The 21,787-nt window shown below is 47.1% G+C and overlaps 1 protein-coding gene across 1 annotated transcript in view; it reads left to right on the forward strand.

Moving 5' to 3' along the window:
• Positions 1 to 19,787, forward strand: part of EHHADH (enoyl-CoA hydratase and 3-hydroxyacyl CoA dehydrogenase) — a 25,943-nt gene extending 6,156 nt beyond the window's left edge. Inside the window, exons 2-7 of the mRNA XM_085303905.1 lie at positions 2,052 to 2,155; positions 2,959 to 3,134; positions 4,617 to 4,728; positions 5,053 to 5,157; positions 10,829 to 11,170; positions 17,965 to 19,787. Of these exons, the coding sequence (XP_085160031.1) occupies positions 2,052 to 2,155; positions 2,959 to 3,134; positions 4,617 to 4,728; positions 5,053 to 5,157; positions 10,829 to 11,170; positions 17,965 to 19,235 (2,110 nt within the window). The 3' untranslated portion in view covers positions 19,236 to 19,787. The remainder of the gene's footprint in view (positions 1 to 2,051; positions 2,156 to 2,958; positions 3,135 to 4,616; positions 4,729 to 5,052; positions 5,158 to 10,828; positions 11,171 to 17,964) is intronic.
• Positions 19,788 to 21,787: the final 2,000 nt, after the last annotated feature.

The following is a 21,787-nucleotide window of genomic DNA, read 5'->3' on the forward strand; positions in this document are numbered from 1 at the left end:
GGGAGGGCCTCCCCGGGGCCGCGGGCGCTCGCCGAGGCGGTGTCGAGAGCCGGCGCTCGCCCGCGGCCTCGCTGGCCTCCGCGCCGGCGACTTGAGGCGGGAAATGTTCTCTGTGGCAGTATCGATTCCCCAGGAGGATCGCTCGCTTGCCTGACCTCAGTAACTGCAGCCGGGGAACTTATTAAGCCCTGTGCCGTGTTTCAAGCGCAGTTTGGAAAACAAATGTCAGCCTCAAAATTTAGAAACCTGAATTTCAAGTAAGTTTGAATAAAAAAAGATTTAAACAAAATAGGGGTAGTTTCAATAGCTGTGCAAAATATTTTATCAGCGGCTTGTTACAGTCCAGCTTGCACATACACACATATATAGGTACATTTGTTGAATTTTGCTTTGTCAACTCCTTCTGGACAGGAATGAGGGCCGAGATGGATCGTGGATTTGATTCACCGTTCCTTGCTCCAGAAATCCTGCTCAATTACATGGGAGCAAAAGCTGTGTTTATTTGTTCCCCTTGCATCAACTCCTGCCTTAGATGATTAAACAAGATTTATTTTGTAAACTGTGATAAAGCTGCTTAATCCGATTCTCTTTTCTATGCTCACTTCCTATTTTCTAAGACCTTTCTCTCATTTTTATTAGCTGCTTCCTATCCCTCATTTCTTTTGGTCTTTCGTGCCATCCTGACCAGAGGTTTGTTACAGATAGCTGAGATTTCTCTGCTGTTTTATTTCGTTCAATTGCTGTGGGCAAAAAAAACTGTGGCATTTCCTTTGGCTGAGCTGCTGGTGCCGCAGGAGAGGCAGAGGAGATGGGGCTCAGTGCCCGCGCGCTCCTTGGATGAAGTCGCCTTCTGCCTGGAGCAGATGAAGGGCATCTTAGAGGAAGGGCAGGCGAAACACCTGAGGTTCCCTGGAAAGAAATCTGGGTGCGAGGAGGATCAAGGGGGAGGTGTGAGAAGAGCTGCATGTGGCATGTCAGCAGCGAGGAGAGGAAGAGGCTGCGGAGGCTGAAAGCCTGTGTAAAGCTTAGCCGAGTGCCCGGAAAAGCCAGGCGTCAGTCAGAGGTATTATCCACACATGCAAGATATACACTATACATACACTTACATATTTATAAGTGTGGGCATATGAACATATTAGTATATAAATATTATAAATATTATATATATGAAATGTGTATTAATATCTACATTAATAAAAAGCCTCATTTAACGTGCTCATGCTCCTGCTTCTATGTCCTGGCTTCTCTGTTGTCAATCTTCTAAAACAGATTATACTCTCTATATATGTGTATACACACACACACACACATACATACATACATAAATATATATATATATATACGTATATATATAGCTCATAAGCTTCATGTGCCGAAGGGACTTAAAGTCAGGTCAGATTTTTAAAAGAGCTGGTTTGTAAAAATACTATTTATATTTTTAATGTTTAATTTTGAAGTTCTTTGTTAATTCTTTGCTGGCTGCATTTATTGCTTATGTCTGGAAAAATGTTCTGATGAGATACAAAAAAAGAAATTCGACTTAGTATTTTAGGTCCAGATTCACACAAGCTCAGAAATGGACTGTACACAGACCTCTGTGTCAGGCTGTTTGAAAGATCGTTCTTTATGCGTGGAGCTCATTTCCCTTTTAAAAAGTTCTTAGATTGTCAGTGCTTTAGCATTAATCACTTTTAAATTATGCTAAGCTGTTTTCCTCAAAATGCAGATGTTTAATTCATAAAGCCTTTTTCAAAAGAGCATTGCCCTGTGCTGTTTGCTCTGGAAGCCACAAGAAAACTCTCCAGCAGCTGAATGACAGGTCAGTTGTGACGAGCTCGGTGGCTTTTGGCACCTTCCACTGAAGCGAGTGGGAGTCTGCTGATCGGAGAGACCCCCCCCGGCCAGGCGATGGCAGAAGAGCGGCCAGACGAGACTCGGTTGGACTTACCGTTCATTTTCACTGGGCCACCTGGTGTTGGTGTTTGCAGCACAGACTTCTTAGGAAGCTAACACAGTTGACCCTTATTCACTGAATCTTTAATTTATTTCAGTTTCACAGTTATCCAGGCGTTGGAGGACGGACTGAAGAGAGCGGATTCAGATCCTTCAGTCAAAGCTATTATGATCTGTGGCGAAAATGGGAAATTCAGCGCAGGTAAGACGTTTTTCTTCAAATGTATGTTGGGAACAAGAGGAAAAATTGTCAGTCCCTCATGTTGGGAGGCTCCCTGCCCTGTAACACTGCTGGGAAAACACCACAAGTCCTGATTTGGCTGGAAACAGCCATAGGACAGTGGGCTGCTTCTACTCTGCTGTGCCACAGTTGCCAAACAGCACAGAAGAAGTGGGTCTAAGAGCCCCTCCAGGTCAGAAGTGAGCTGGTGCATGCATGCTAGAACAGGCAACAGCTTGGACTGTGTCTCCTCTCCCTGACATACTGGTGCAGTGTTGCCCTCTGTGGCTTTGTTTCTGCACAATCTCTGGACCAACAACTGGTCCAGCATATGGAATGTGCCTGGGATAGTGCAATGGTGAAGAACAGATCTTCTGTGGTTTTTGAAACCTGTGATGGGTTTCTGAAGCTAGGGAATTCCTGCAGCACTCAACATTGCTTGTTAGTAGTAACTTGAGCTTAATTCCTCCAGACTCAATCTCTTCTTCTTCTTTATTTTATTATTTTTTTTTAAACAAGCATGTCTCTGAGAATGGCTGCAGAACTTGCACGACCTTTACAGGTATAACGTGTTTTTGTACTTAGCCTTCCCCTGAGCTCTCTAAAGAGGATTTCCTGCAGGATTTCCTGCAGCAGATCCCAAGAAAGGTTAATTCCTGTTAACCCCTCTCTTCAGGGACTCCATCATCTATGAGCACCAATGTTTAATGGCACCGAGGGAAGGGTCATTCCAGTCCCCACCTTCCACAATTCCTCTTCATCTCTTTGTGTTTGTGCTTCCACAGGAGCTGACATTCGAGGATTTTCTGCTCCTCAACAGAGACAGGGTGTTGGCTTGGCCTCCGTAATCTCTCTCATAGAAAGGAGTGAGAAACCTGTGGTGGCTGCCATTGAAGGCGTTGCCTTGGGTGGAGGCCTGGAGGTGGCACTTGGCTGTCACTACCGCGTTGCACATGTGCAGGTAACGCATGTGGTGAACGAGGGAGGTTGAAGGCATCTGGAGCCTATGGATACGTACGGGGTGGGAGGCTGCTCATGGAGAGCAGTGGGGCAGAGTGCTTTGTGGGGGCTTTAGCACAAGAGCTGCAGCTGTGCGTCTCGGGTTGCTCAGATGTTTTTCACCTATTGCTCTGCCCTTGCTATTCTGTCATTAGTCTTCTTAAACAGCTAATTGCAATTCCTTTTTAAGTGCAGAATTGATTTGTAACTAGTAGAGTAAAATGGCTGCACCAGCACTTCAGTAAGTCTAAGCATTAACTTGCCTTGGGTTTCAGTAAAGCAGCCGTTACCCGATTTCTGAGGCAGACAGCTGTATCCAGAGCGGTGCCCGTCTCACTGGCTCACGCAGCCTGACCTGCTCTTGCTTACTTTTCTCCCCAGCCCTGTGAATTTTGCATTTCTTTCTGCTAGCAGCCTAGTCTCAGCAGGTGGTTGAAGCTCAGCTCGCGTGGACCGCTTGCTTTTTGACTCCCGTTGGGCTCAGGTTCCTCAGGAAACACTCTGACCAACAGACAGTTTTTTTTAAAGTCTTCTGAAGAGTGATCCAGTATTTCTTCAGCTCCCTCCCTTAGGATTCAGGAATGATGAACTGCCTTTTAATGGCACCTGGTCTCCTTATAGAGACTCATCACAGATAGGGGCATCCCCTTACCTTTGCAGCCTCTCCTCCATGCCTGCAGGGTTTGCCAGAATCCTATACTGAGGTAGTGCACATCACCCTATATGCCACCTCAGATGGATGCTGGAAAAAGCAGTCTTAAAATGATTTCAGATCTCTTAAGAACTCAATGGGAAATATGCAAATTGTGGGGTTTTTTAAATGGCCGCAATATCTGAATAGATTTTTAAGAGAATGCAAGACACTGCTCTGCCCCTTTTCTGTTGCCATGGCTTCTCTAGTATCAGTCCTACCAAAGGTCAGGTGTACCAAGAGGCATTTGAGCACTGAAGGTCAGTTAAAATTTCAGTATGAAAGTGGTAGCAATCTTCCCTTCACTAAATTTCAAAGAATTAGGGTAGGGAGATAGGTAACAGCTAGGTCACAGAGTGCCCTTGAGCATTTGGTAACAATGCTGACTGCCTGACTTGTCAAAGCTGCTCAGCAGAAAGCACCAGTTTGCACGTGCATCTCGGCCTGGAGGATGCTGTGGGCCCCGTAGTGCTCCTCCGGCGTTGTGCTAGCACACACACCTTTGCTGAAGGGCGGTGTCACCTCTGCTGCCTTTGTACACAAGTTCTTGCAAAGGTTGAGTAGGCTTTTGTTTTAAGTGTCTTGTGTTGCAGAAAGCGATGATGAGGTTTCTACACTGAACAGTGTTTTGGAGGCTTCCTAGAGGAGCAGCTTGTGAATCAGGGCTGCTTCTCTTTCCTCATCTCTGCTGAGTTCATATTTATTGTTCTTGCTAATCAATCAGATCTGTTGCTGAATCTGGCTTTGCTTTAGGCCCGGATGGGTTTACCAGAGGTCACCATTGGGCTCCTTCCAGGTGCTGAAGGCACTCAGCGGCTACCCCGACTGATTGGGATACCAGCAGCTTTGGATATAATCACAACAGGTAAAGTACTGTGTCTTGGCCTGGCTCTGAATATGAGGGTGTGGCACTGAGCTATACCAGCAATTTGGTCTAACGAAACAGGAGTTTTTGTTTTACACATATGAAGCTGCTTGAATTGAAATTCAACTTGTCTCCCCTAATGATGCACTTAGAAAGGGACATGTTTATGTTCTCCTGAAGCACAGAGTTAGTATTGCATTTCTCCGTGCATGAAGATGATCGCTCAGATTTGAAACTAGCTACACAGCTGTTTGATCAGATGGAAAGGACTGAAATCACTTACAATGCCCCACCGAAGTCACTTTGTTTCTCTTTTTATCACAGGAAGACATGTTCCAGCAACTGAGGCACTGAAGCTGGGCATGGTTGATGAAGTTGTGGAAGACAACACAGCTGAGGCAGCAATTCACTTGGCAAACAAAGTGGTTGGTAAGGAAACAATTGTAGCAATGCCAAGAAATCATTGGTGAGGTTTCGGGGCAGAAACAAAGAGTCAGAACAAAGCCCACTAGTTTGTTCTACTCCATATGCTCCCTTCTTCTCCACTGGGTTTTGGAATCCGTACAGAAGAAAATTATCTAGCAAATTTGTTTTCTGTGAAATGTCTGAAGGGAAAAAACTCAGAGCTGTTGGTGAACTGCAAAAATTCAAGTGAGGATTCAGAGAGGTAGAGATTTACCTGGAGTCCTCATGCTTCTTAATTGTATATCCAAACTCACATGACCTTGTGGTCTGCCCGCTCACTCACAGCTGATTTGGGGGAATATGTGCTCTTTCCATACATAGTTTGGGATGACAGTCTGAGTTAGTATTGTATGTAGTTTGGTTGCCCAATTGATAATGGCTGATCAAAAATAACTTTCTCCTTCCAGTGGAGGGACTGGTATATCTTCAGCTGAACTTAATGGCCCATGAGTCCATAAGTGACTCTCCCTAATCCTTTAATGACTTCATTAGAAAATGGCCTGTGGAGATGGGAGGTATGTGAAGAAATTCTTTTCCACCCTAGAAGTAACAAGATCAAATTCACTGGAGTTAACATCAGAAGAGGAACATGCCCTGTGCAGCATGAGGAGTTTCACCTTAAGAGAAGGCATGACATTTCTCCACTATTAACCTTCTTATACCCTGGGAGATGTGCACCTTTCAGTCTGTCAGGATTGCATCTGGAGCTCTTCACAAAAAATGCATGGAAGGAAGCAAAAAACTTTCCAGTCTTTTCTCATGACCTTTATAGGTGATGCTCTTTCAAGCTAGGGTGCTCTTTTCCTCCTGCAGTTCTCCTCACTAGAAACAAGATTTTTTCCTTCCCTGTAGAAATGCTTCTCCCATGCTAGAAGCTGAAGCAGCCTGAGCTTTGTCCTAGATGACAGTGCACTTTATTTTTGAGGTTGTTCAATACATGGGCTATTCATCTAGATCGGTATCTTGCATACTTCTTAGCTGCGACATGGGATTTTGCCAGACAGGTGCCAAAGGATGTTCCTTGGCTGGGTCTTCTGTAATAGATGTTCTTTCCTCTCACTGTGTTCAGGTTACCATATTTTTGAGTTTCATTTTTAATGAAGAAGAACTTGCAATGTAAGCAATCTTCATTTCTCTTTTCCCATATATACCCAACTATTCAAATACTATGTTTTAAAAAGAAACGAGTGATGTACTTTACTAGGGCTTACAAGAAAAGCAAAGACACTTTGGGTCACTGATCTTGTCTGTCTGTTCTGAATGGGATTTCTCCATTTCTCTTTTCCATCTGTTGGGAGAGTAGTGAAATATTATTACTTTTCTAGGGAAATTGCCCCCCCCCCCCCAAATACTATGTGCTCTCTGATGTACCCTCTGGCTTCTAAATGATGCCTTTTGTAATATACCACTATTGATGACAGAAAGAGTGCATCATAAAATGAGTAACAGATACATTGCTAGAATTGGCAAGCATCCTGGTGTAACTCACTTTTCGGATCGTACATGTCCACTGCCATTACTGGCAAGTTCCTCTTGTTTAGCTTCATCTTCACTGGAAATTGTCACTAGGAAGAAAAAAATAATTCTTTCAAGAATGGGATAAGCAAACAAAGATCCTAGCTGGATGTCCCGCAGGTTCTCTGTCTCTTCTAGGCCTATTCATTATTTGTTGTAGCCTTGCCATCAGTTTATTGCTGTTTTAAGTTATGCCAGTAATAAATTCCAGTGTGACTGAGGGTGTTTCATATCACACTAGATACTGATTTGGATAGAACTTTAAAAAGCTGCTTTCAGACCCTTTCCAACAGCTTTACTGACATTTGCAGTATGTGTTTTAACAGTAAAAACACTGGAAAGAGTTAGTTAATCTGATTTCCCACCTTCTTGGAAAATTTATCATTAAGCCCTGTTGCAGAACATGAAAAGTTTTGGTGCACTATTTAGTTGCAGATTACTTGTCAAGTTGAAAGAATGGGGTTCCCGGAGCCCCTACATTCATTTGGATCATTTCTGGCTTTAGCCTTTGCCCAAAGTTAGTATAATTCTCCTGCCATGTAAAGGCAAACCAGCACATCCAGTTCTGTATCTCAAGCACAAACGTACAGGGCTGCAGAAAAGATGTGACAGTCTTGTGTAACTGCTCTGAATTTTGTTCCTGTGTGAGTTCAGGTTTCAGTGAATGTTTTTCAGATGATGTTAAGGATACCAGAGACAGTTGCACAAACTCTCCCCGCCACCCCGCCATCACAGAAGTCCGCTATCTTTGTATGGCATCCAGCATTTAGTTTCCAATAAGATTTTTTTTTTTTTTTTTTTTTTTTTAATGTGAGCTTTGCAATTGTTGGCTTCTTGCAGAGCAGTTTGGCTAAATAACTAGTTCTGCTACTGAAGGAATTTCTATTTCAGGCCCAGGAGGGTTGTGCTGACAGATCAGTCTCCAAGAATCAATTCAGAAATTTTCTTCTAAACCTTTATCATTGCTGGAGCTGCAGTATCTAAAGGGAAGAGATCAGCCTCAGATGATTGGCCTTACTGAAGCAAGGCTTCCTCGATTATTGAGTCAATACACAGTTGACAGAGCTACCTGCATGGTAGGTATGTCAGGAAAGCACCTCCTAATGAGGAACACCTTCCCGTAGTCAGCTCTGACTAAGCTGCTACAGGAGTACCCAGAGGGGAGCATTGAGTCTAAGTTCGATTTTCCAGTGAAAAACAAGAATTATATAGTGCAGGTTAGCCAGTGAGTGTATCCTCCTAACCTTCTTCAGACAAATTTGCCTAGTCAGGAAAAAAAAAAAAAAAAAAAAAAAAAAAAAAAAAAACTACACTTGCAAGCCTTTTTTAGAAGGGAAGAACAGGCAGGAGCTAAATCTGCAGAGACAAGGGGGACATTCTTTCATTAGCTGCTCTTGATAATCACTGCACTAATTCAAAGCTGCATTTCATAATTTGTCCACTCGATGGCATCACAAAATTGAAAAATTGCCGTAATTGCTCGTGGCAGGCTGGAGAACAGCACGGGAGTTGATCCCCTGCGCAGCAGGCGTCATTGACGCTCCCCTTTTATAATCTTCCCTTGCTTTCTGATCACATCTGTTGATTGACCTCTGTCTTCTTCTCAGAGTATGAAAGCATTGTTGGCCTGCACAAGAGCCAAGCAAAATCAGTCTAATTTGGGTTAGTTTAGGCCCTATCAGTATTAATTCTGTATGGGAAGATGATTATGAGCTTCTGACTGTAGAGCACTAGCAGCAACCGCAGAGGAAGGATGTTTCTTCTGAGTGTCAGGAAACCCACAGGAATAGCAAACGCTGCTGCTAGCTCATGGCACGTGCTAGCTTTAAGTTGTGACTGCTGGAGGAACAAACTCAAGTAAAACAAAACAGATGCCTTTGCTAGCTCCTGCGGACAGATGATACTCTTACTCTGCAGTACCAACAACTGAAACTGTTCATCATCCTCCTGCCTCTTTGATTTCACAAATCAAGCTGTGGGTAGCCTACACCGATCTCTTCTTTTCAGATTTGGATTATTTTTCTCTGCTCATGAACATGCTCCTGGTTCTTATTAGTATTGCAGCAGCAAAGGAGCCTTTATTTCAGGTGCTATAGAAATATTTAGCAAAACCAAAGGCCTTACATCTCAGTAAGAGTCTCATTACAGGACTCCAAGGGGAGTTACTTTTATTTATCATTCTGTAGGGAACTATCTCATCTCCCCCATAAGTATTTGCACGTTTGCTATCTGAAGACTATGCTTAAAGACTCCCAGTAGCAATCCCCTTTACAGATCCTTTCCACATCATTAGAGATGTCACATGAAGTCTCCTGATCTGCCTAAGCAGTCTTATATAGCCTACCAGCCATCAGATCTGCTTTATGGGACAAACTTGAAATTTTCTTTTGTGACAAAAGGAAATCCGCTACGTAAGTCCTAATTTAAGGTCAGTGGAAGAAGAGCATTTTCAGGTGAAAAAGATACATTTGGGGGAAGAAGGAAGGACTCAGAAATAATGGGACATTATCCTAACTAAAATCCTACAGCAGTAGTAGACACCGTGTTCACCATCAGTGCAAAAACATCACTTTAATGAACTCACATTAGAAGAGAAGCTACTTACAGAATGCGTGCTCATCTTCTTGTGGGTGCACATGTTCTCTAAAAGGCCTAAGTAAAAAGCTTGAACTCTGAAGACTGTCGCTCCAGGAAATCTGTACCTTCACTCATTCTGGAAACTGTGTCACTCTTAAGCTTGTCCTGTCTTGTAGGAAGATCTGGAGTCAGGACAGGGTCCTTGATCAGCCTGATCGTGGTACTCTCCGCATTCCTGCTCTTGAGCACACTGTGTACAGCAGGGCACCAGATTTCCTGCTCCTGAACTTTCCACCTGACACACTGGCACTTTCTAGCTCAGACAATAGCAAGAGAAGCGACAGCTAGATGCAAGGTGCCACCTTTGAGGAAAACATGGTCCTACGGCAGAGCTGATGTAATGAAAGCTGAGGTAACAAGGCTCTATTCCTGAGAGCTTCTCGGAGCAGCAGATACGGAGGTCCCCGTTGGAGCAGGCCCACCCACTTGGTAGCTGCACTGGCAGAATCATGCTGCAGGAGCTGGTGCAACAACTTCTGGAGTTAGCTCACAGTTAATTAACAGTCTGGATGCTGCTATGATGACAGAAGGTTCTACATGAAAATCTTGTAATATTATGGAGATCTCCTGAATTTCTGATCTTGTTCCTCAGTGCTCTTTACCAAAGCAAGCTGCCATTAGGAGCAGGCTGAGTATAGACAGATCAAAAGATCTCCCAGGAGGCACCGAGGTTTGTATTTCTGAAGGGTATAGGAAGGATTTGGGTGTCTGAAACATAACTAATTTCTCTCAATTAAAATCCCTTTTAGGTATCACCATAGCAACCTGGGTCTGCAATGAGCCTCATGTATTTGTGTGGCTGCTTGATCCACCTCTTGCTGACACAGAAGCGTGAACTCTTCCGTGTTATTCATTTGGTCCCTAACCCATGCTGCAAGAGCTGTGCTCCTGGTGACTCCCAAAGGGAATAGAGGGACTCCTGCTGTTAGGGAAGAATTGAAGCCAAGGTGTATTTCCCAGTCTTTCACATAACTACCTGGCTCAGGACCTTGGCTGGAGCATTTCTGGCTAGAAAAGGCCATTAGGCACCAAGTACTAGGCAATACTGGAGGAAAACTGTAGCATTGAGGCTTACAGAAGGAGTAGATAGAAAAGCCTTCCCTGTGTGACAGTGGAGAGCGGTGGATTAAGAGGTGGAGAAATCAAGGCAGCATCTGTAGCTGAGAAAAGGAGGAGGGAAAAAAAAAAAATCACTGAAATCTTGCTATGTTGAAGTCTGAGAAGGGACTTGAAAAACTGTAATTATAAGGGTGAGCAGAAAACTCCAGAGAAGGGTCAGACATTTTAATGCCAGACCCAGATTGCCGTGTAAATCCTAACGCAATGAGTTCAGCAGGAAAGGAGAGAAAAAAAAAAAAAGAAAAGAAAAAAAGGAAAAGGAGGGGGACCACATTGCTGTTCCATGTGGACGGATATGCAAGTCTGCAGTGCTCCAGGAAGCGAGGACACTGGGCTGTTCAGTAACGCCTTCTCTCCCCCCCAGGCCAACCGCTGGGACCTCGCCGGCTCAGCCTGAAGCCAGTGCCGAGACTGCCCAATGCCGAAGTTGTTCTCAGCGAGGCTCTCGCGAAGGTGAAGAAGCAGGCCCGCGGGTGCCTGGCCCCAGAGCTGTGCGTCCGGGCAGTCAAAGCCGCGGCAGAGCTGCCCTTCGCAGAGGGGGTCCGCAAGGAGCGAGAGCTGTTTAACGTCCTGCTGACTTCCGGCCAGGCCCAAGCGCTGCAGTACGCCTTCTTTGCGGAGAGAGCGGTGGAGAAGTGGACAACGCCCAGCGGCGCTTCTTGGAAAAATGCTTCTCCTCAACCCATCCGCAAAGCGGCTGTGATAGGTAAGGGAACGAGGGAGCCATCGTATTTGCTGACGCCGCTGCCGACAGCAGAGTTGAATGGGCATAGACAGCATCTGACAGGGCTTTGCCAAGGTAGAAGGTGGCCAGAGCCAGGGTGGAGCTCCCAAGCAGACACTAGCCAAGAACACCAGTATCCATCACAGGAAAAGACACTCTAGGCCTATAGGAGATGCATGGAAAAGCCATCAGCACTAACGGCCATCACCCATAGGTGACCTCAGAGGTGACATTAGATGACAAATCACATCCTGCTAGATCATTATGATCCCACCTACCTTCCTTTCACTTCAGGGACCACTTCATCTGCCTCATCCATTTTGAACAGGGCTGCCAGGAGCCCTGGCTTTGCTCCACACTATAAGCAGGTTTGCAGGGAGTTCTCCACCCGGTCTAGCTCTGCACTGCAAGTGCTTACGCAAAGAATCACTCAGGGATGTACTAATACAAAAACGTTTTGACAGCTGTATTTTAAGAAGACTTCATCTCGCTGGGATCCACTCTTGCCATTCTGTAGCCCAGCAAGATAATGCCTTCATTAATTTTTTATAAGAGCAATTTAAATAAAACTCTTTGATGCACTGCTGAGATTTAAAAAAAAAAATCTATCTTTCAGCTCTGCCTGTTGATAGTAGCACTCAAAAATGGTTAGACAAGTAATGGAGCACTTGGAAAACATCCATCCTGTTTTAGAGGAAACTCACCAGACCAATACTGCTCCTCCCCAGCTACTTGTCAGGTCTCAGTCTCGTGCTCTGCAGTGAGAGCTCGCCACAAGCTCATTTCAGGCCATGGAAACACTTAAAGCGCCCTTCTTTTCATTAACTTCAGCAGGTTAATCTACGTCAGTTTTAATGAATACATTTGAACATTGGTCCCACCAACCCTGTGAAGAAGGTATGGATGTCACAGCATTCAGGTTAAATTTCGCAGTAAGCTATGCTTTTTATCCTGTGACTTGCAGAGCACAGGACTTTGGACATGTGCAAGCACAGACGGTTCAGCTCTGCAATACTGTCTTTGGCAGGAAGAGCTTGTGTTGAGTTTTGTAGGAATGACTGGCTAGCAAGAATTAGTGGTTAGAACTGCCATTTTTTTGCTATTTAATGATAAATCATGATAGAATAAATAAGACATTTGCAAAATTCCAACCCAATGAAAAAACTGCCAGAAGAGATAGTCTGAACAACTAATTAGCTTATTTTGGTGCTGTGACTGAGCTGAAGTGAGTATATTAAGGACAAATCCAGTCTACTTGAAAGGCTCTAGTAGAACCACAGCTCATGCCTTGTTTCTGAGCTGAACTAGCTGGGCTACATCTTCCACCCATTGGATTATGCATTTGCATCTGTGTGTCACACAGGTTTCTGAGTTCTGGTATTCCCTATTCTCTACCCCAAGATTTCCAATTCCCAGGTAACTGGTTACAGACAAGACAAAAGCAAGCAAAAAAAAATCCTGCTCAGCATTTCTACAGTAAAATCCAAGGATCACATAAATCACATAAACCTGCCTCCTGTTACTTATCCTCTGTCAGGGAGCAGCAAGGGCAGCTGCTGCCCAAGGGACAGAGAGCCAGGACACAAGGGTAACATCACCTTATCACAGTGAGGAGGCAGGCTGGACATCAAGCTGGGAAGTCAGTCCTTGGGTCAGGATCAACAGCGTCAATGACCACAGGCACAACCAAGCACCCCACCCCACCCGACCCCCCTCAGCAGAGGGTGAGGGCCACAGGCTGAGCTTAAATGGGCTCCTGGGCCGGTGGGCAGGCTGTGGGTGGAGGCCCCAGGTGAAGCTGCTTAGGGCCATTAAGGCTTATCAGCATACTCAGGGTCCTGATGGCTATCAAAACTCCTAATTCCTTTTCTGAATCATCCCTTCTATCAACATAGCCCTCAAAGCTAACAGTTATAGCTTGCTTGCTTTATGCTCAGTGTAGTCCTTGTCCTTCATTCGCTAAGTGACATCTCCGGTTTTGAAGGTTGCTGATCACTTCCTGGCAGTACTCAGTCCCTTCCCATGTGAAATATCACTGCTCTCCACCACCTAGTTCTTTCTGCCACCCCACTGGGCTTTTTCTCCTTTCTCTGGAAGGTTTTCCTCCTAGCTTGCCTTTCGATATCAGTGAAATAGCAAGTTCTTTGCAGGCAGATTTAGAACATGCCAACACAATTGCATTTTTTCTCTCAGACTGCTGTAACACAAAGCCGCTCTCCAGTCAGTGCCATGCTGTACACGATCTCACAATTTCACATTCTTAGTCTCCCGCACATTCTTTTAGCACCATAAATCAAAATCTTAGGGAGGATTTTTGAGGGCTTGACATGTTTTGAAAGAGTGCTGATCCTCTCTGTAAGGCACTGAGTCTACACAGGTCACCCAGGGTCTCTCTCTTTTCACTGCAGAGAGGAAGGCTCTTAGGGCAGGATCTTGCATCGGTTTTGGGTGGTCAGAAATCATGCAGCGCCCCTTTTCCAACAGACACTGCACTGCCAGTTCACTAACTAAAACTCTCCTGCATTATGCCGCTGCTTTTGTCCTTTATTGCTGCAAGGTGGGAAGGGACTGAGAAGATCACTTCAGTTTCCTCAACCTTTGGTACCTTTTCTGTAGGCACAGAGGACCTTTCAAGTGTGGAAGCAGTGCTGGGAATGCTAGGGGAGCCTTGCTGCATGGCTCCCCTGCCTGTCCAGCATTAGCAGAAAGTCGTTGCGGGGAGTAAGTGCATCACTTGCTGCTCATATCTTAATGTAGATTCAACATCAAGGATTATCTGTCATTTTTGTGAGCACACTTCATAGATAGCCTTGCCAACGGATTGGCAACTGTTCCTGTAGGGTCCTGCCTTCCCACCAGCTGGCTTTGTCCGCAGTGTCCTCACTCAAAAACTGATAAGCAGCGGCCCCCAGCTCTGTGGGATCCCTCCCGTTACTGGCTTAGCTATCCTTGGCTGTCTTCAGCCACACGTGTGGTCACCTAGTTCATTTGCTTCTGCTTGTTCTGCATTGCCAGCTCCTGTCTCTTTCCCCTTTTCCCGGTTCCTGGTCACCCAGAAAGAAGGTTCCTCTCTCCTCCTCCTGCAGTCTTTCCATAGCACCCTGCCTGCCTTCAATATCACGTTATTTCTGATGGAAATTAATCCCCTGAAATAGAGAAAGAAGCAGCTCCAATTTGCAGCAGTCTACTACCTTGTTATTTTTAACAGGGGACTGGAATAGTCTTTGCATATCTTTACCAAGCTGTAAAGTATTATTTCCATTACTGGCTTTTTAAAGTCCAAATATTCGGTACAGTTCAGTGTATTTTCTTAGATTTGTGTTTCTCTAGTATGTGTGACTGTAGATGAGTTGTTCTACATGTATTTTGAGGTTGTCTGGTTTGAATCTTGTTTTTATAAATTCTTAAATTAATTTTGCATGTTTTTTTTCATATTCTAAATACTTCATGTGACAGATCAATAATTAACAATCATTATTCTCTCGGCTTGCCCAGCAAAAGGATTTGTCACATGCATATTTGGCCTGAAATTAAATGGGTTCAAGGGTGGTTTTATTTATATATCAAAGCCACATTTCACAAAAAGACCAGAAGGAAGATCGCTAGATGCTCTGTTCTTGTGTCTGAAGCAGATTTCAGTCCTCTGCTAAAAGCTGTGCCATTGGCAAGACAGCTCTGAAAACAGCCCCCCGTATGGAAGATAGGAATATAGGGGAGTTATTCAGTGTGATGGTTTGGGGGAAGTGAGAGCTCAGGTCTGGCTTCCTTAGCTTGACACTACTGAGAACTGAGCATACAGTAGAAATCAGTGCACTAGCTCCTGGCTGTGTTTCGGTCTGTACAGTCCGACCTGGGCATGGGCCACTTCTCCGTCTCCTTCCTCTGCGGCCTTCGGCACGTGCAAGGCCCCATGATTCCCTACCGTTTTTTCTGCTCCAATGCGTTCTTCCCCAAGATCGCTAGTCCATAAAATCAAAAGGGGAAGTCCTCAGAAATGCTTCTTTCCCAGCTAAATAACTCCCTGGGTTTTATAGCCCCGTTTTAGAAAATCTTTCCGGGGGAAGTCGTGCTGTGCAAGCTCTAATGTAATAAAGCCCTTGGGGCTTTCATTACTCTCTCTGCCAGCTTCATTAAACATCATTTCATACAGGCCACTGAAGAGTTATGTAGTAAGTTGAGAGACAGATTTTCTAGGTCAAAAGCAAGCTTGGCAAGCTCATATCTTATCTATAAGCCTATTCCTGTGTCCCAGAAAATGAAATACTACAAGTATGTATGCCTTTCTGTCAAGGGGTGGCAAAAACCCAGATGGGAATACTCATACTACACATCAGGGAGAGCGAATAGTTGAACTGGCTAATGCCACTGCAGAGCTTTCCTTGAGAAGAAAGTTGGCAAGCCTCTGCTCAGGGAAGGGGTTTTACTCCAGGAGGAAGCAGCTTGCTTATATTGTGAGCGAACCGCAAAAGTTTCAGTCACAAGACCAAAGCTGAGAGGAACAGGAGTTACTGAGGCCCGCAGCATGCGAGCTGCTTTTGCAGCAGCGCTTGGCAACTCTAGGGAGAAACCTCCAGATGTCTGCGCTGGAAAGAAAAGAGAATTCAGGAGAGAGCCACCAAGGCTTGGGATGTGCCGCGGCAAACCGCTGGTGCTTGAAGCCCTCGTCCTTCACCATGATGTCTGAAGAGAGCCTCAAAGACAGGGCTAAGCTTGGTGGGGATCCAAGAGGTGCTGCATTGCCATCCCACGCTGTCTGAGAAGACAGCAGCGCTTGTAGCTCACCAGAAACAGGGGAAAGCCCTAGCAAGCACCCTGCGTCCGCATCCAAGCCTTCGAGTACTGTTCAAAGTGAGAGGAACTGCTCCTGTTTGTGAAAGGGTTGTTTTTTGTTTTTTGGGGGTTTTTATTTTTTGATTTTTTTTTAGTTAGAAAACCATGAGCAATGAAATACTAAGAATGGATTGATTTTTTTCTAGTCTTATTTTCAAATTAATTTTTGGTAGTATTTGATTACAAAGTAACAGATCTAATTTCCTAGAGAGGAACTTTAGTGTTTACTTGAGAGCGAAATGGTTGTTTATGAGCAACTTGCCAGATAGTGATGTCTGTAGAAACGATACTCTTGCAGCTAAGCAGGGTGGGTTTAAATATCTTGTGTGTACACAAGCTGTGCAGAGGCAGAACTAAATCAAGGGTGTGTTGCTTGCAGGAAAAATGTACTACCTTGCTTGACCTTGGTTGTTGGAACTTGTTTAACTGATGATATAATTTCAGCTCTTCTTCATAAAGCTGCTTCCAGCAAATGTTTTAATCCCCTTGTTTCTATTTATTTATTTAGCTGATTGACTTTTGTTTGTAAACCTGGGATTTAAAAAAAAATCATTTTTATAGAATTATAACAAACCTGTGCTTTATCTAGCTGTTGCTTTATTTGGGATATTCATAATCCTGACATTCAGATGCTTCACCAGCCTCTTGGGAATGCTTTGCACTTTTAAAACTGGTAAAATTGTGCTGGCCCTCTCTTACTAGATTGTATTTGCTTAGCCCCAAAAGCTGCAGTTGAGCAGCACAGCTAACATGGGTTCAGGCTCATAGGAACATGTAAGTTAGTGAGGCATTTCATTTAACACAACATAGGGAAGACTGGTGGAAAGGCTCAGAAAAAGAGAAGCGATCAGGCCGGTAACCTTCACACTGGTAGTCCCAAGGGATACAACCTGGGAATAGCGCATTTATGGATCTTGGAGAAAAAATGTTGCTGGAATGTTGCTGTTCAGCTGAGAGCCTAGACAAGAGCTTTAGCTGCCTGGTTGGACAAGGACGACTGTGTCTTGGAGTTGTTACAGAGAAAGAACCTCCCAAAATTAGCAATGGCCTGTATTTGAGGACTTTTAGAGGGCTCCCAGCAGACAGAGAAGCCCAATATAAGAGTGAATAGCACACAGAAGGGTACTGGTGGTCCAGACTGATTAAAAAGGAGATGGAGAATGTTGAGAAACGGGTTAAGAACACTGTGTTAGCTTCATCCAGTTTGAACTGACAATGAGAGATACATGAGACACTAGCGAAAAAAGCTGAGGTTTCACTTTAGGCAGAATATTAGAGCAGATCAGTGTCTGAGGGCCTTTATAGAAATAGCAACTGAATTTGTGTTTACATCAAAGATTATGCAATAAAGTGCTGAGGGGAAAGAGAAGGGAGACAAAGCAGAAGCTTGGAAGGAGAAGGGAGAAACCAAATCTCCACACTTCACTGCAGTGAGACTCCCCCTGGGTTTCCTTTACCCATAATGTTCTGCCAAGAGGGCCCATCAATGATCATCTGACTCAGGAGAGAAGAGCAGAGAGGCCCTCACACCCTCAGGGTGAAGCTTGCTTGTGAAATCATCTACTAGACATCAATGCCAGAGCTGAAGTTGAAACTCAGGTCTCCTGTCTGCCATTCCCAGGTTCTAACTCTTAAATGATGGTGGCTTCCATAGGAGGAAGGACATGAATCACATGGTCCACATGGAGTGATCTCTGTTATTTTGTCACCTCAGGAGGACATTAGCTTGCCTTTATGCTATTGCTTTTGAAACATTTAGGGTTACTGAAAGACAGAATTCACCTTCCATTTTCATAGTCTTTTTTTTCCTCCTATTTGTGTACCTCTCATTTTGCATTGACTCCTACTTTTTATCCCGGAGACACGAAAAGAAGTGCTCTTACTGAGTGATTAATTGTAACAAGTTGTGTTCGCAGCCTCTGATTCTGTCTCACTTTTCTCCTTAGGGTTGGGAACAATGGGCCGAGGCATCGTGACTTCTCTGGTCAAGGCCAACATACCTGTGGTAGCTCTAGAGCAGGATCTGGACTATCTGAACACGGGAAGAAAAGCTGTGATGCTCCTTTTGGAACACGAGGCTTTGAAAATGAAGCAGAGTACCCAGACCCTGGATTTCCATAACCCTGCATGTCTCCAGTTCACTGTGGACTTTGAGGCATTGCGGGATGTAGATCTAGTTATCGAGGCTGTGTTTGAGAATATGGCTCTGAAGAAGGAAATATTCCATAAGCTATCAAGAATCTGCAAGCTGGGGGCCTTTCTGTGTACGAACACGTCAGCCCTGAATATTGATGAAATAGCTTCTGCCACGAGCTGCCCACAGCAGGTCATTGGCACGCACTTCTTCTCCCCTGCTCATGTGATGAGGCTATTAGAAATAATCTATGGGCGTCACACATCCCCCACCACCATCGCCACTGCCATGCAGCTTGCCAAAGCACTGAACAAAGTTGGAGTGGTAGTAGGGAATTGTTTTGGGTTTGCTGGGAACCGAATGATGCATCCTTATGTACAACAGGCGGTTTTCCTTTTAGAGGAAGGAAGTAGACCAGAAGACGTAGATCAGGCTCTTGAAGATTTTGGGTTTAAGATAGGACCTTTCCGAATGTCTGATCTTGCTGGGCTGGATGTGGGCTGGAGATCCCGGCAGGGCCAGGGCCTCACTGGTGCCTCACTACCTCCAGGAACACCTGCCCGCCAGCGGGGTGGCCATCGCTACAGCCCGCTGCCTGACCTTCTGTGTGAGAAAGGCAGGTTTGGCCAAAAAACTGGAAAAGGCTGGTATCAGTATGAGAAGGCTGGGGGCAGGATAGCCAAGGCAGACCCGTGGCTTCACAACTTCCTGTCTGAGTACAGAAACACCCATCACATCAAGACCCGCTTCATAGACCAGGACGAAATCCTGGAGCGTTGTCTCTTTCCCCTCATCAATGAAGGTTTTGACATCCTGGCTGAGGGAATAGCTTCTGCCCCAGAACACCTTGATGTGATTTACATCAATGGCTATGGGTGGCCAAAGCACAAGGGTGGCCCCATGTTCTATGCCTCCACCATTGGGCTGCCTCACCTTCTGGCTAAGCTCCAGAAATACTCCGAGGCTCACCCAGATGTTCCCAGCCTGCGACCCAGTGCCTTTCTGAAGAAGCTGGTGGCTATGGGGAACCCTCCCCTCAAAGAGTGGATGTCTAACGTAAGCCGGCAGAGCAACAAGCTGTGACTTCACTGACACCCACTCTAGAATTTCAGTGGATGCTGATCCCATGAAACCGGTGCTGTAATTGCACCTGCACTGTCTTTTCCAATCAACACCAACGTGCTACAGGCTTTGGTACATGTGAACAATGTTACTGACCTTCCTGGGCCTTTGCAGAGAAGAATAAATTTACCCAATGATTGCTCTCAATCACCAACTCGCTGCAGGTAACTACAGCCACCACCCATTCTTCCTTCTCACCATCGGCCACCTCCTTTGCGTGTTGCTGCACAAAGGCCCAGCTCATTCTGCTCTGCCTTTAGGTCTTCACAGCTGTGTGTTTCTTACAGCCTTTCTCTTGCCAAAGGAGGGGAGCAGCATCTACCGCCCATAAGGCAAATCATGGTGCGGGGCAGCAGAGAGGTGGTCACAGTTCCCCTTCGCCTGGCTGGATCTAACAGATCCAGGTCCGGATCTTTTTCCGAGTTTTTTAAGATCCTCCTCCTGCAGCCTACTCCCAAGAGGGATTCCCTGGCTCTCCTGAACACGGTCTGCTGGGGTCTGCTCCCTTCCACTGCTTGGTGCTTTGGGGCAGTCCCCTCCTGCTCGTCTGCGGCGAACGTAGCCTCCGGTCTGGGGTGGGGGAACAGATAGGACAGAGTTCCCTTCTCAGGAAGATAAACACTGGATGACTAGCTGGTGCTTTTTATTTTAATAAAACTGTTTTGATTATCTAATGTCAGATTATATGATATCATATGAGATGGTAGAAAATGAAAATGTGCTTGTTCTTCCTGTATAGATATCTCTATCGCTTCTCTGCCTGATAGCATAGATAATTTCCCTGTTCGTGCAGGCACTTGTGCTCGAAAAGGCTGCGTGGTTGTTTTTTCTACATGTAGCTTCTTCTGCCCTTTATCTACCCCTGTCCTTCAGCGGCCGCGAGCACAAAAACGGGAGCAGAAAACCTTTCAGCAGCCGAGAGCCAACGGCAAGTGCCTGGTCCCAGGAAGGACTTTGTGCTGGGACCGGAGGAGGAGATCACTCTAGGCCCAGCAAACTGCCGCCGGTTCCCCCGAGCCCCCCCGGCCCCCCTGCCCAGAGCCGGCCAGCGTCGGCCGCGTGACATGTTACACAAGAGCCCTGGCTGCTGCTGGCGCTGCGGCGTCGCCGGCGGGGCGGCTCCGGCACCGCGCCGGCGCCTCGTGCCGCCGCGCTCGCCCTCCCCGGCGGGGAGCTGCACAGTCCCTGCTGGAGGGGGACGCCGGGCACAAGTCGCGCCCTTCCCGTGGCGGAGAGACAGCGGCGCCGCCGAGCCCTGCAGACCTCTGCCCCGCGGCCGAAGCGCCGCTCCTCACCGGCAGCGCTTCCGTGCTGGTGCCTTTGCCGGGGCCGTTGCCCTTCCCCTCGGGGAAACGTCCGAGGGCAGAGGCTGCGCATGCTCAAAACGCCTCTCCGGCCAGAAGTTCGCTTGTAAATCTGTATCGACCAAAGCAGCGGGGTATTGACTTTTGGCGTGCTTTGCGTCCCCCACGCCCAGCAGCGATGACCCAGCAGCCGCAGCGCCCCGGTTCGAGGCCCGCGGTGCCCGTTGCTGCGCAGCCCCAAGGGAAGGCGCCCGCCGCGGCCCCCCGGGTCAGCGATCCAGACGACAGGCTCGCCGAGCCCCCGCGCGGCGCGGACGTGCCGGGCTATCGGCAACGGGCCCGTCCGCGCGCTCCCCGCGGCCCGGCCCTCCCCTCCTACTCGTCCCTCCGCGCCCCGGGGAGAACCGTCATCACCTCGGCGCTGCTGAAGCGTTTCCTGGGTTAAAGCTCCGAGCCGGGCGACGGGGAGCCGAGAGCGCGCGGTCCGCCAGCGCCGCGGAGCCTCTCGAGTTCGCCTGCGGCGCGCTGCCCTTGCGCCGCGTCGTGCCGCTCCCTCGGCGTCGCTGCCGCTCATGCACGGCTGCACGACCGCTGGATGTCTTTGACGAAGTTGGTGAACTCCGCAGGAGCCGCACGTGCCTCCGTTACGCGCTCCGCCCCAGGCGGTTCGCAGCAGCGGAGAACACGAGTGCACCGAAGGAGGGAAACCACCTTAGCTTCAACCGGCGGCCCCGCGGCACAGGACCTCCAAAGAGAGCCGGGGAGCGCGGCCCCGCGGCGCGCCTGCGACCGCGGTGGGGCGCCGGAGCCTCGGCCCGTTTCCGCTCGCTGGGGTGCCGCCGCCCGCTGGGTTTCTCTTCCGGAAAAGGCACCTCGCAGCGGGAGCTGGGCCTCGAGGCGAAGCAGAAGCGGGTCCCGCGGGAGGGCCTGCGTGAGCCGAGCTGCGCGAGCGGAGCTGCGTCTCCTCTTTGCTCCCGGCGGGCTCCGGGGAGTGGGAGCTTCGGCCACGGTCTTCCCAAAGCAGCAGGACGGCGTCGCCGGGATGCCCGGCTCTGTTCGCACACGGCTGAATTCATGTTGGCTGAATTCAGCGGGATTTAGGCAAAGCAAAGCCTCCGGGAGGGCGTTAGAAAACTCGCTTCCCCGCGTCGTTGGCCCTGGAGGTGCTTAAAATCCGCCTCCGAAGGGCACCGTGACCTCAGGCACCCA

The sequence above is a fragment of the Rhea americana genome, unplaced genomic scaffold (genome assembly GCF_003343005.1).
Source record: "Rhea americana isolate MKP2758 unplaced genomic scaffold, rheAme1 scaffold_200, whole genome shotgun sequence".
Lineage (NCBI taxonomy): Eukaryota > Metazoa > Chordata > Aves > Rheiformes > Rheidae > Rhea > Rhea americana.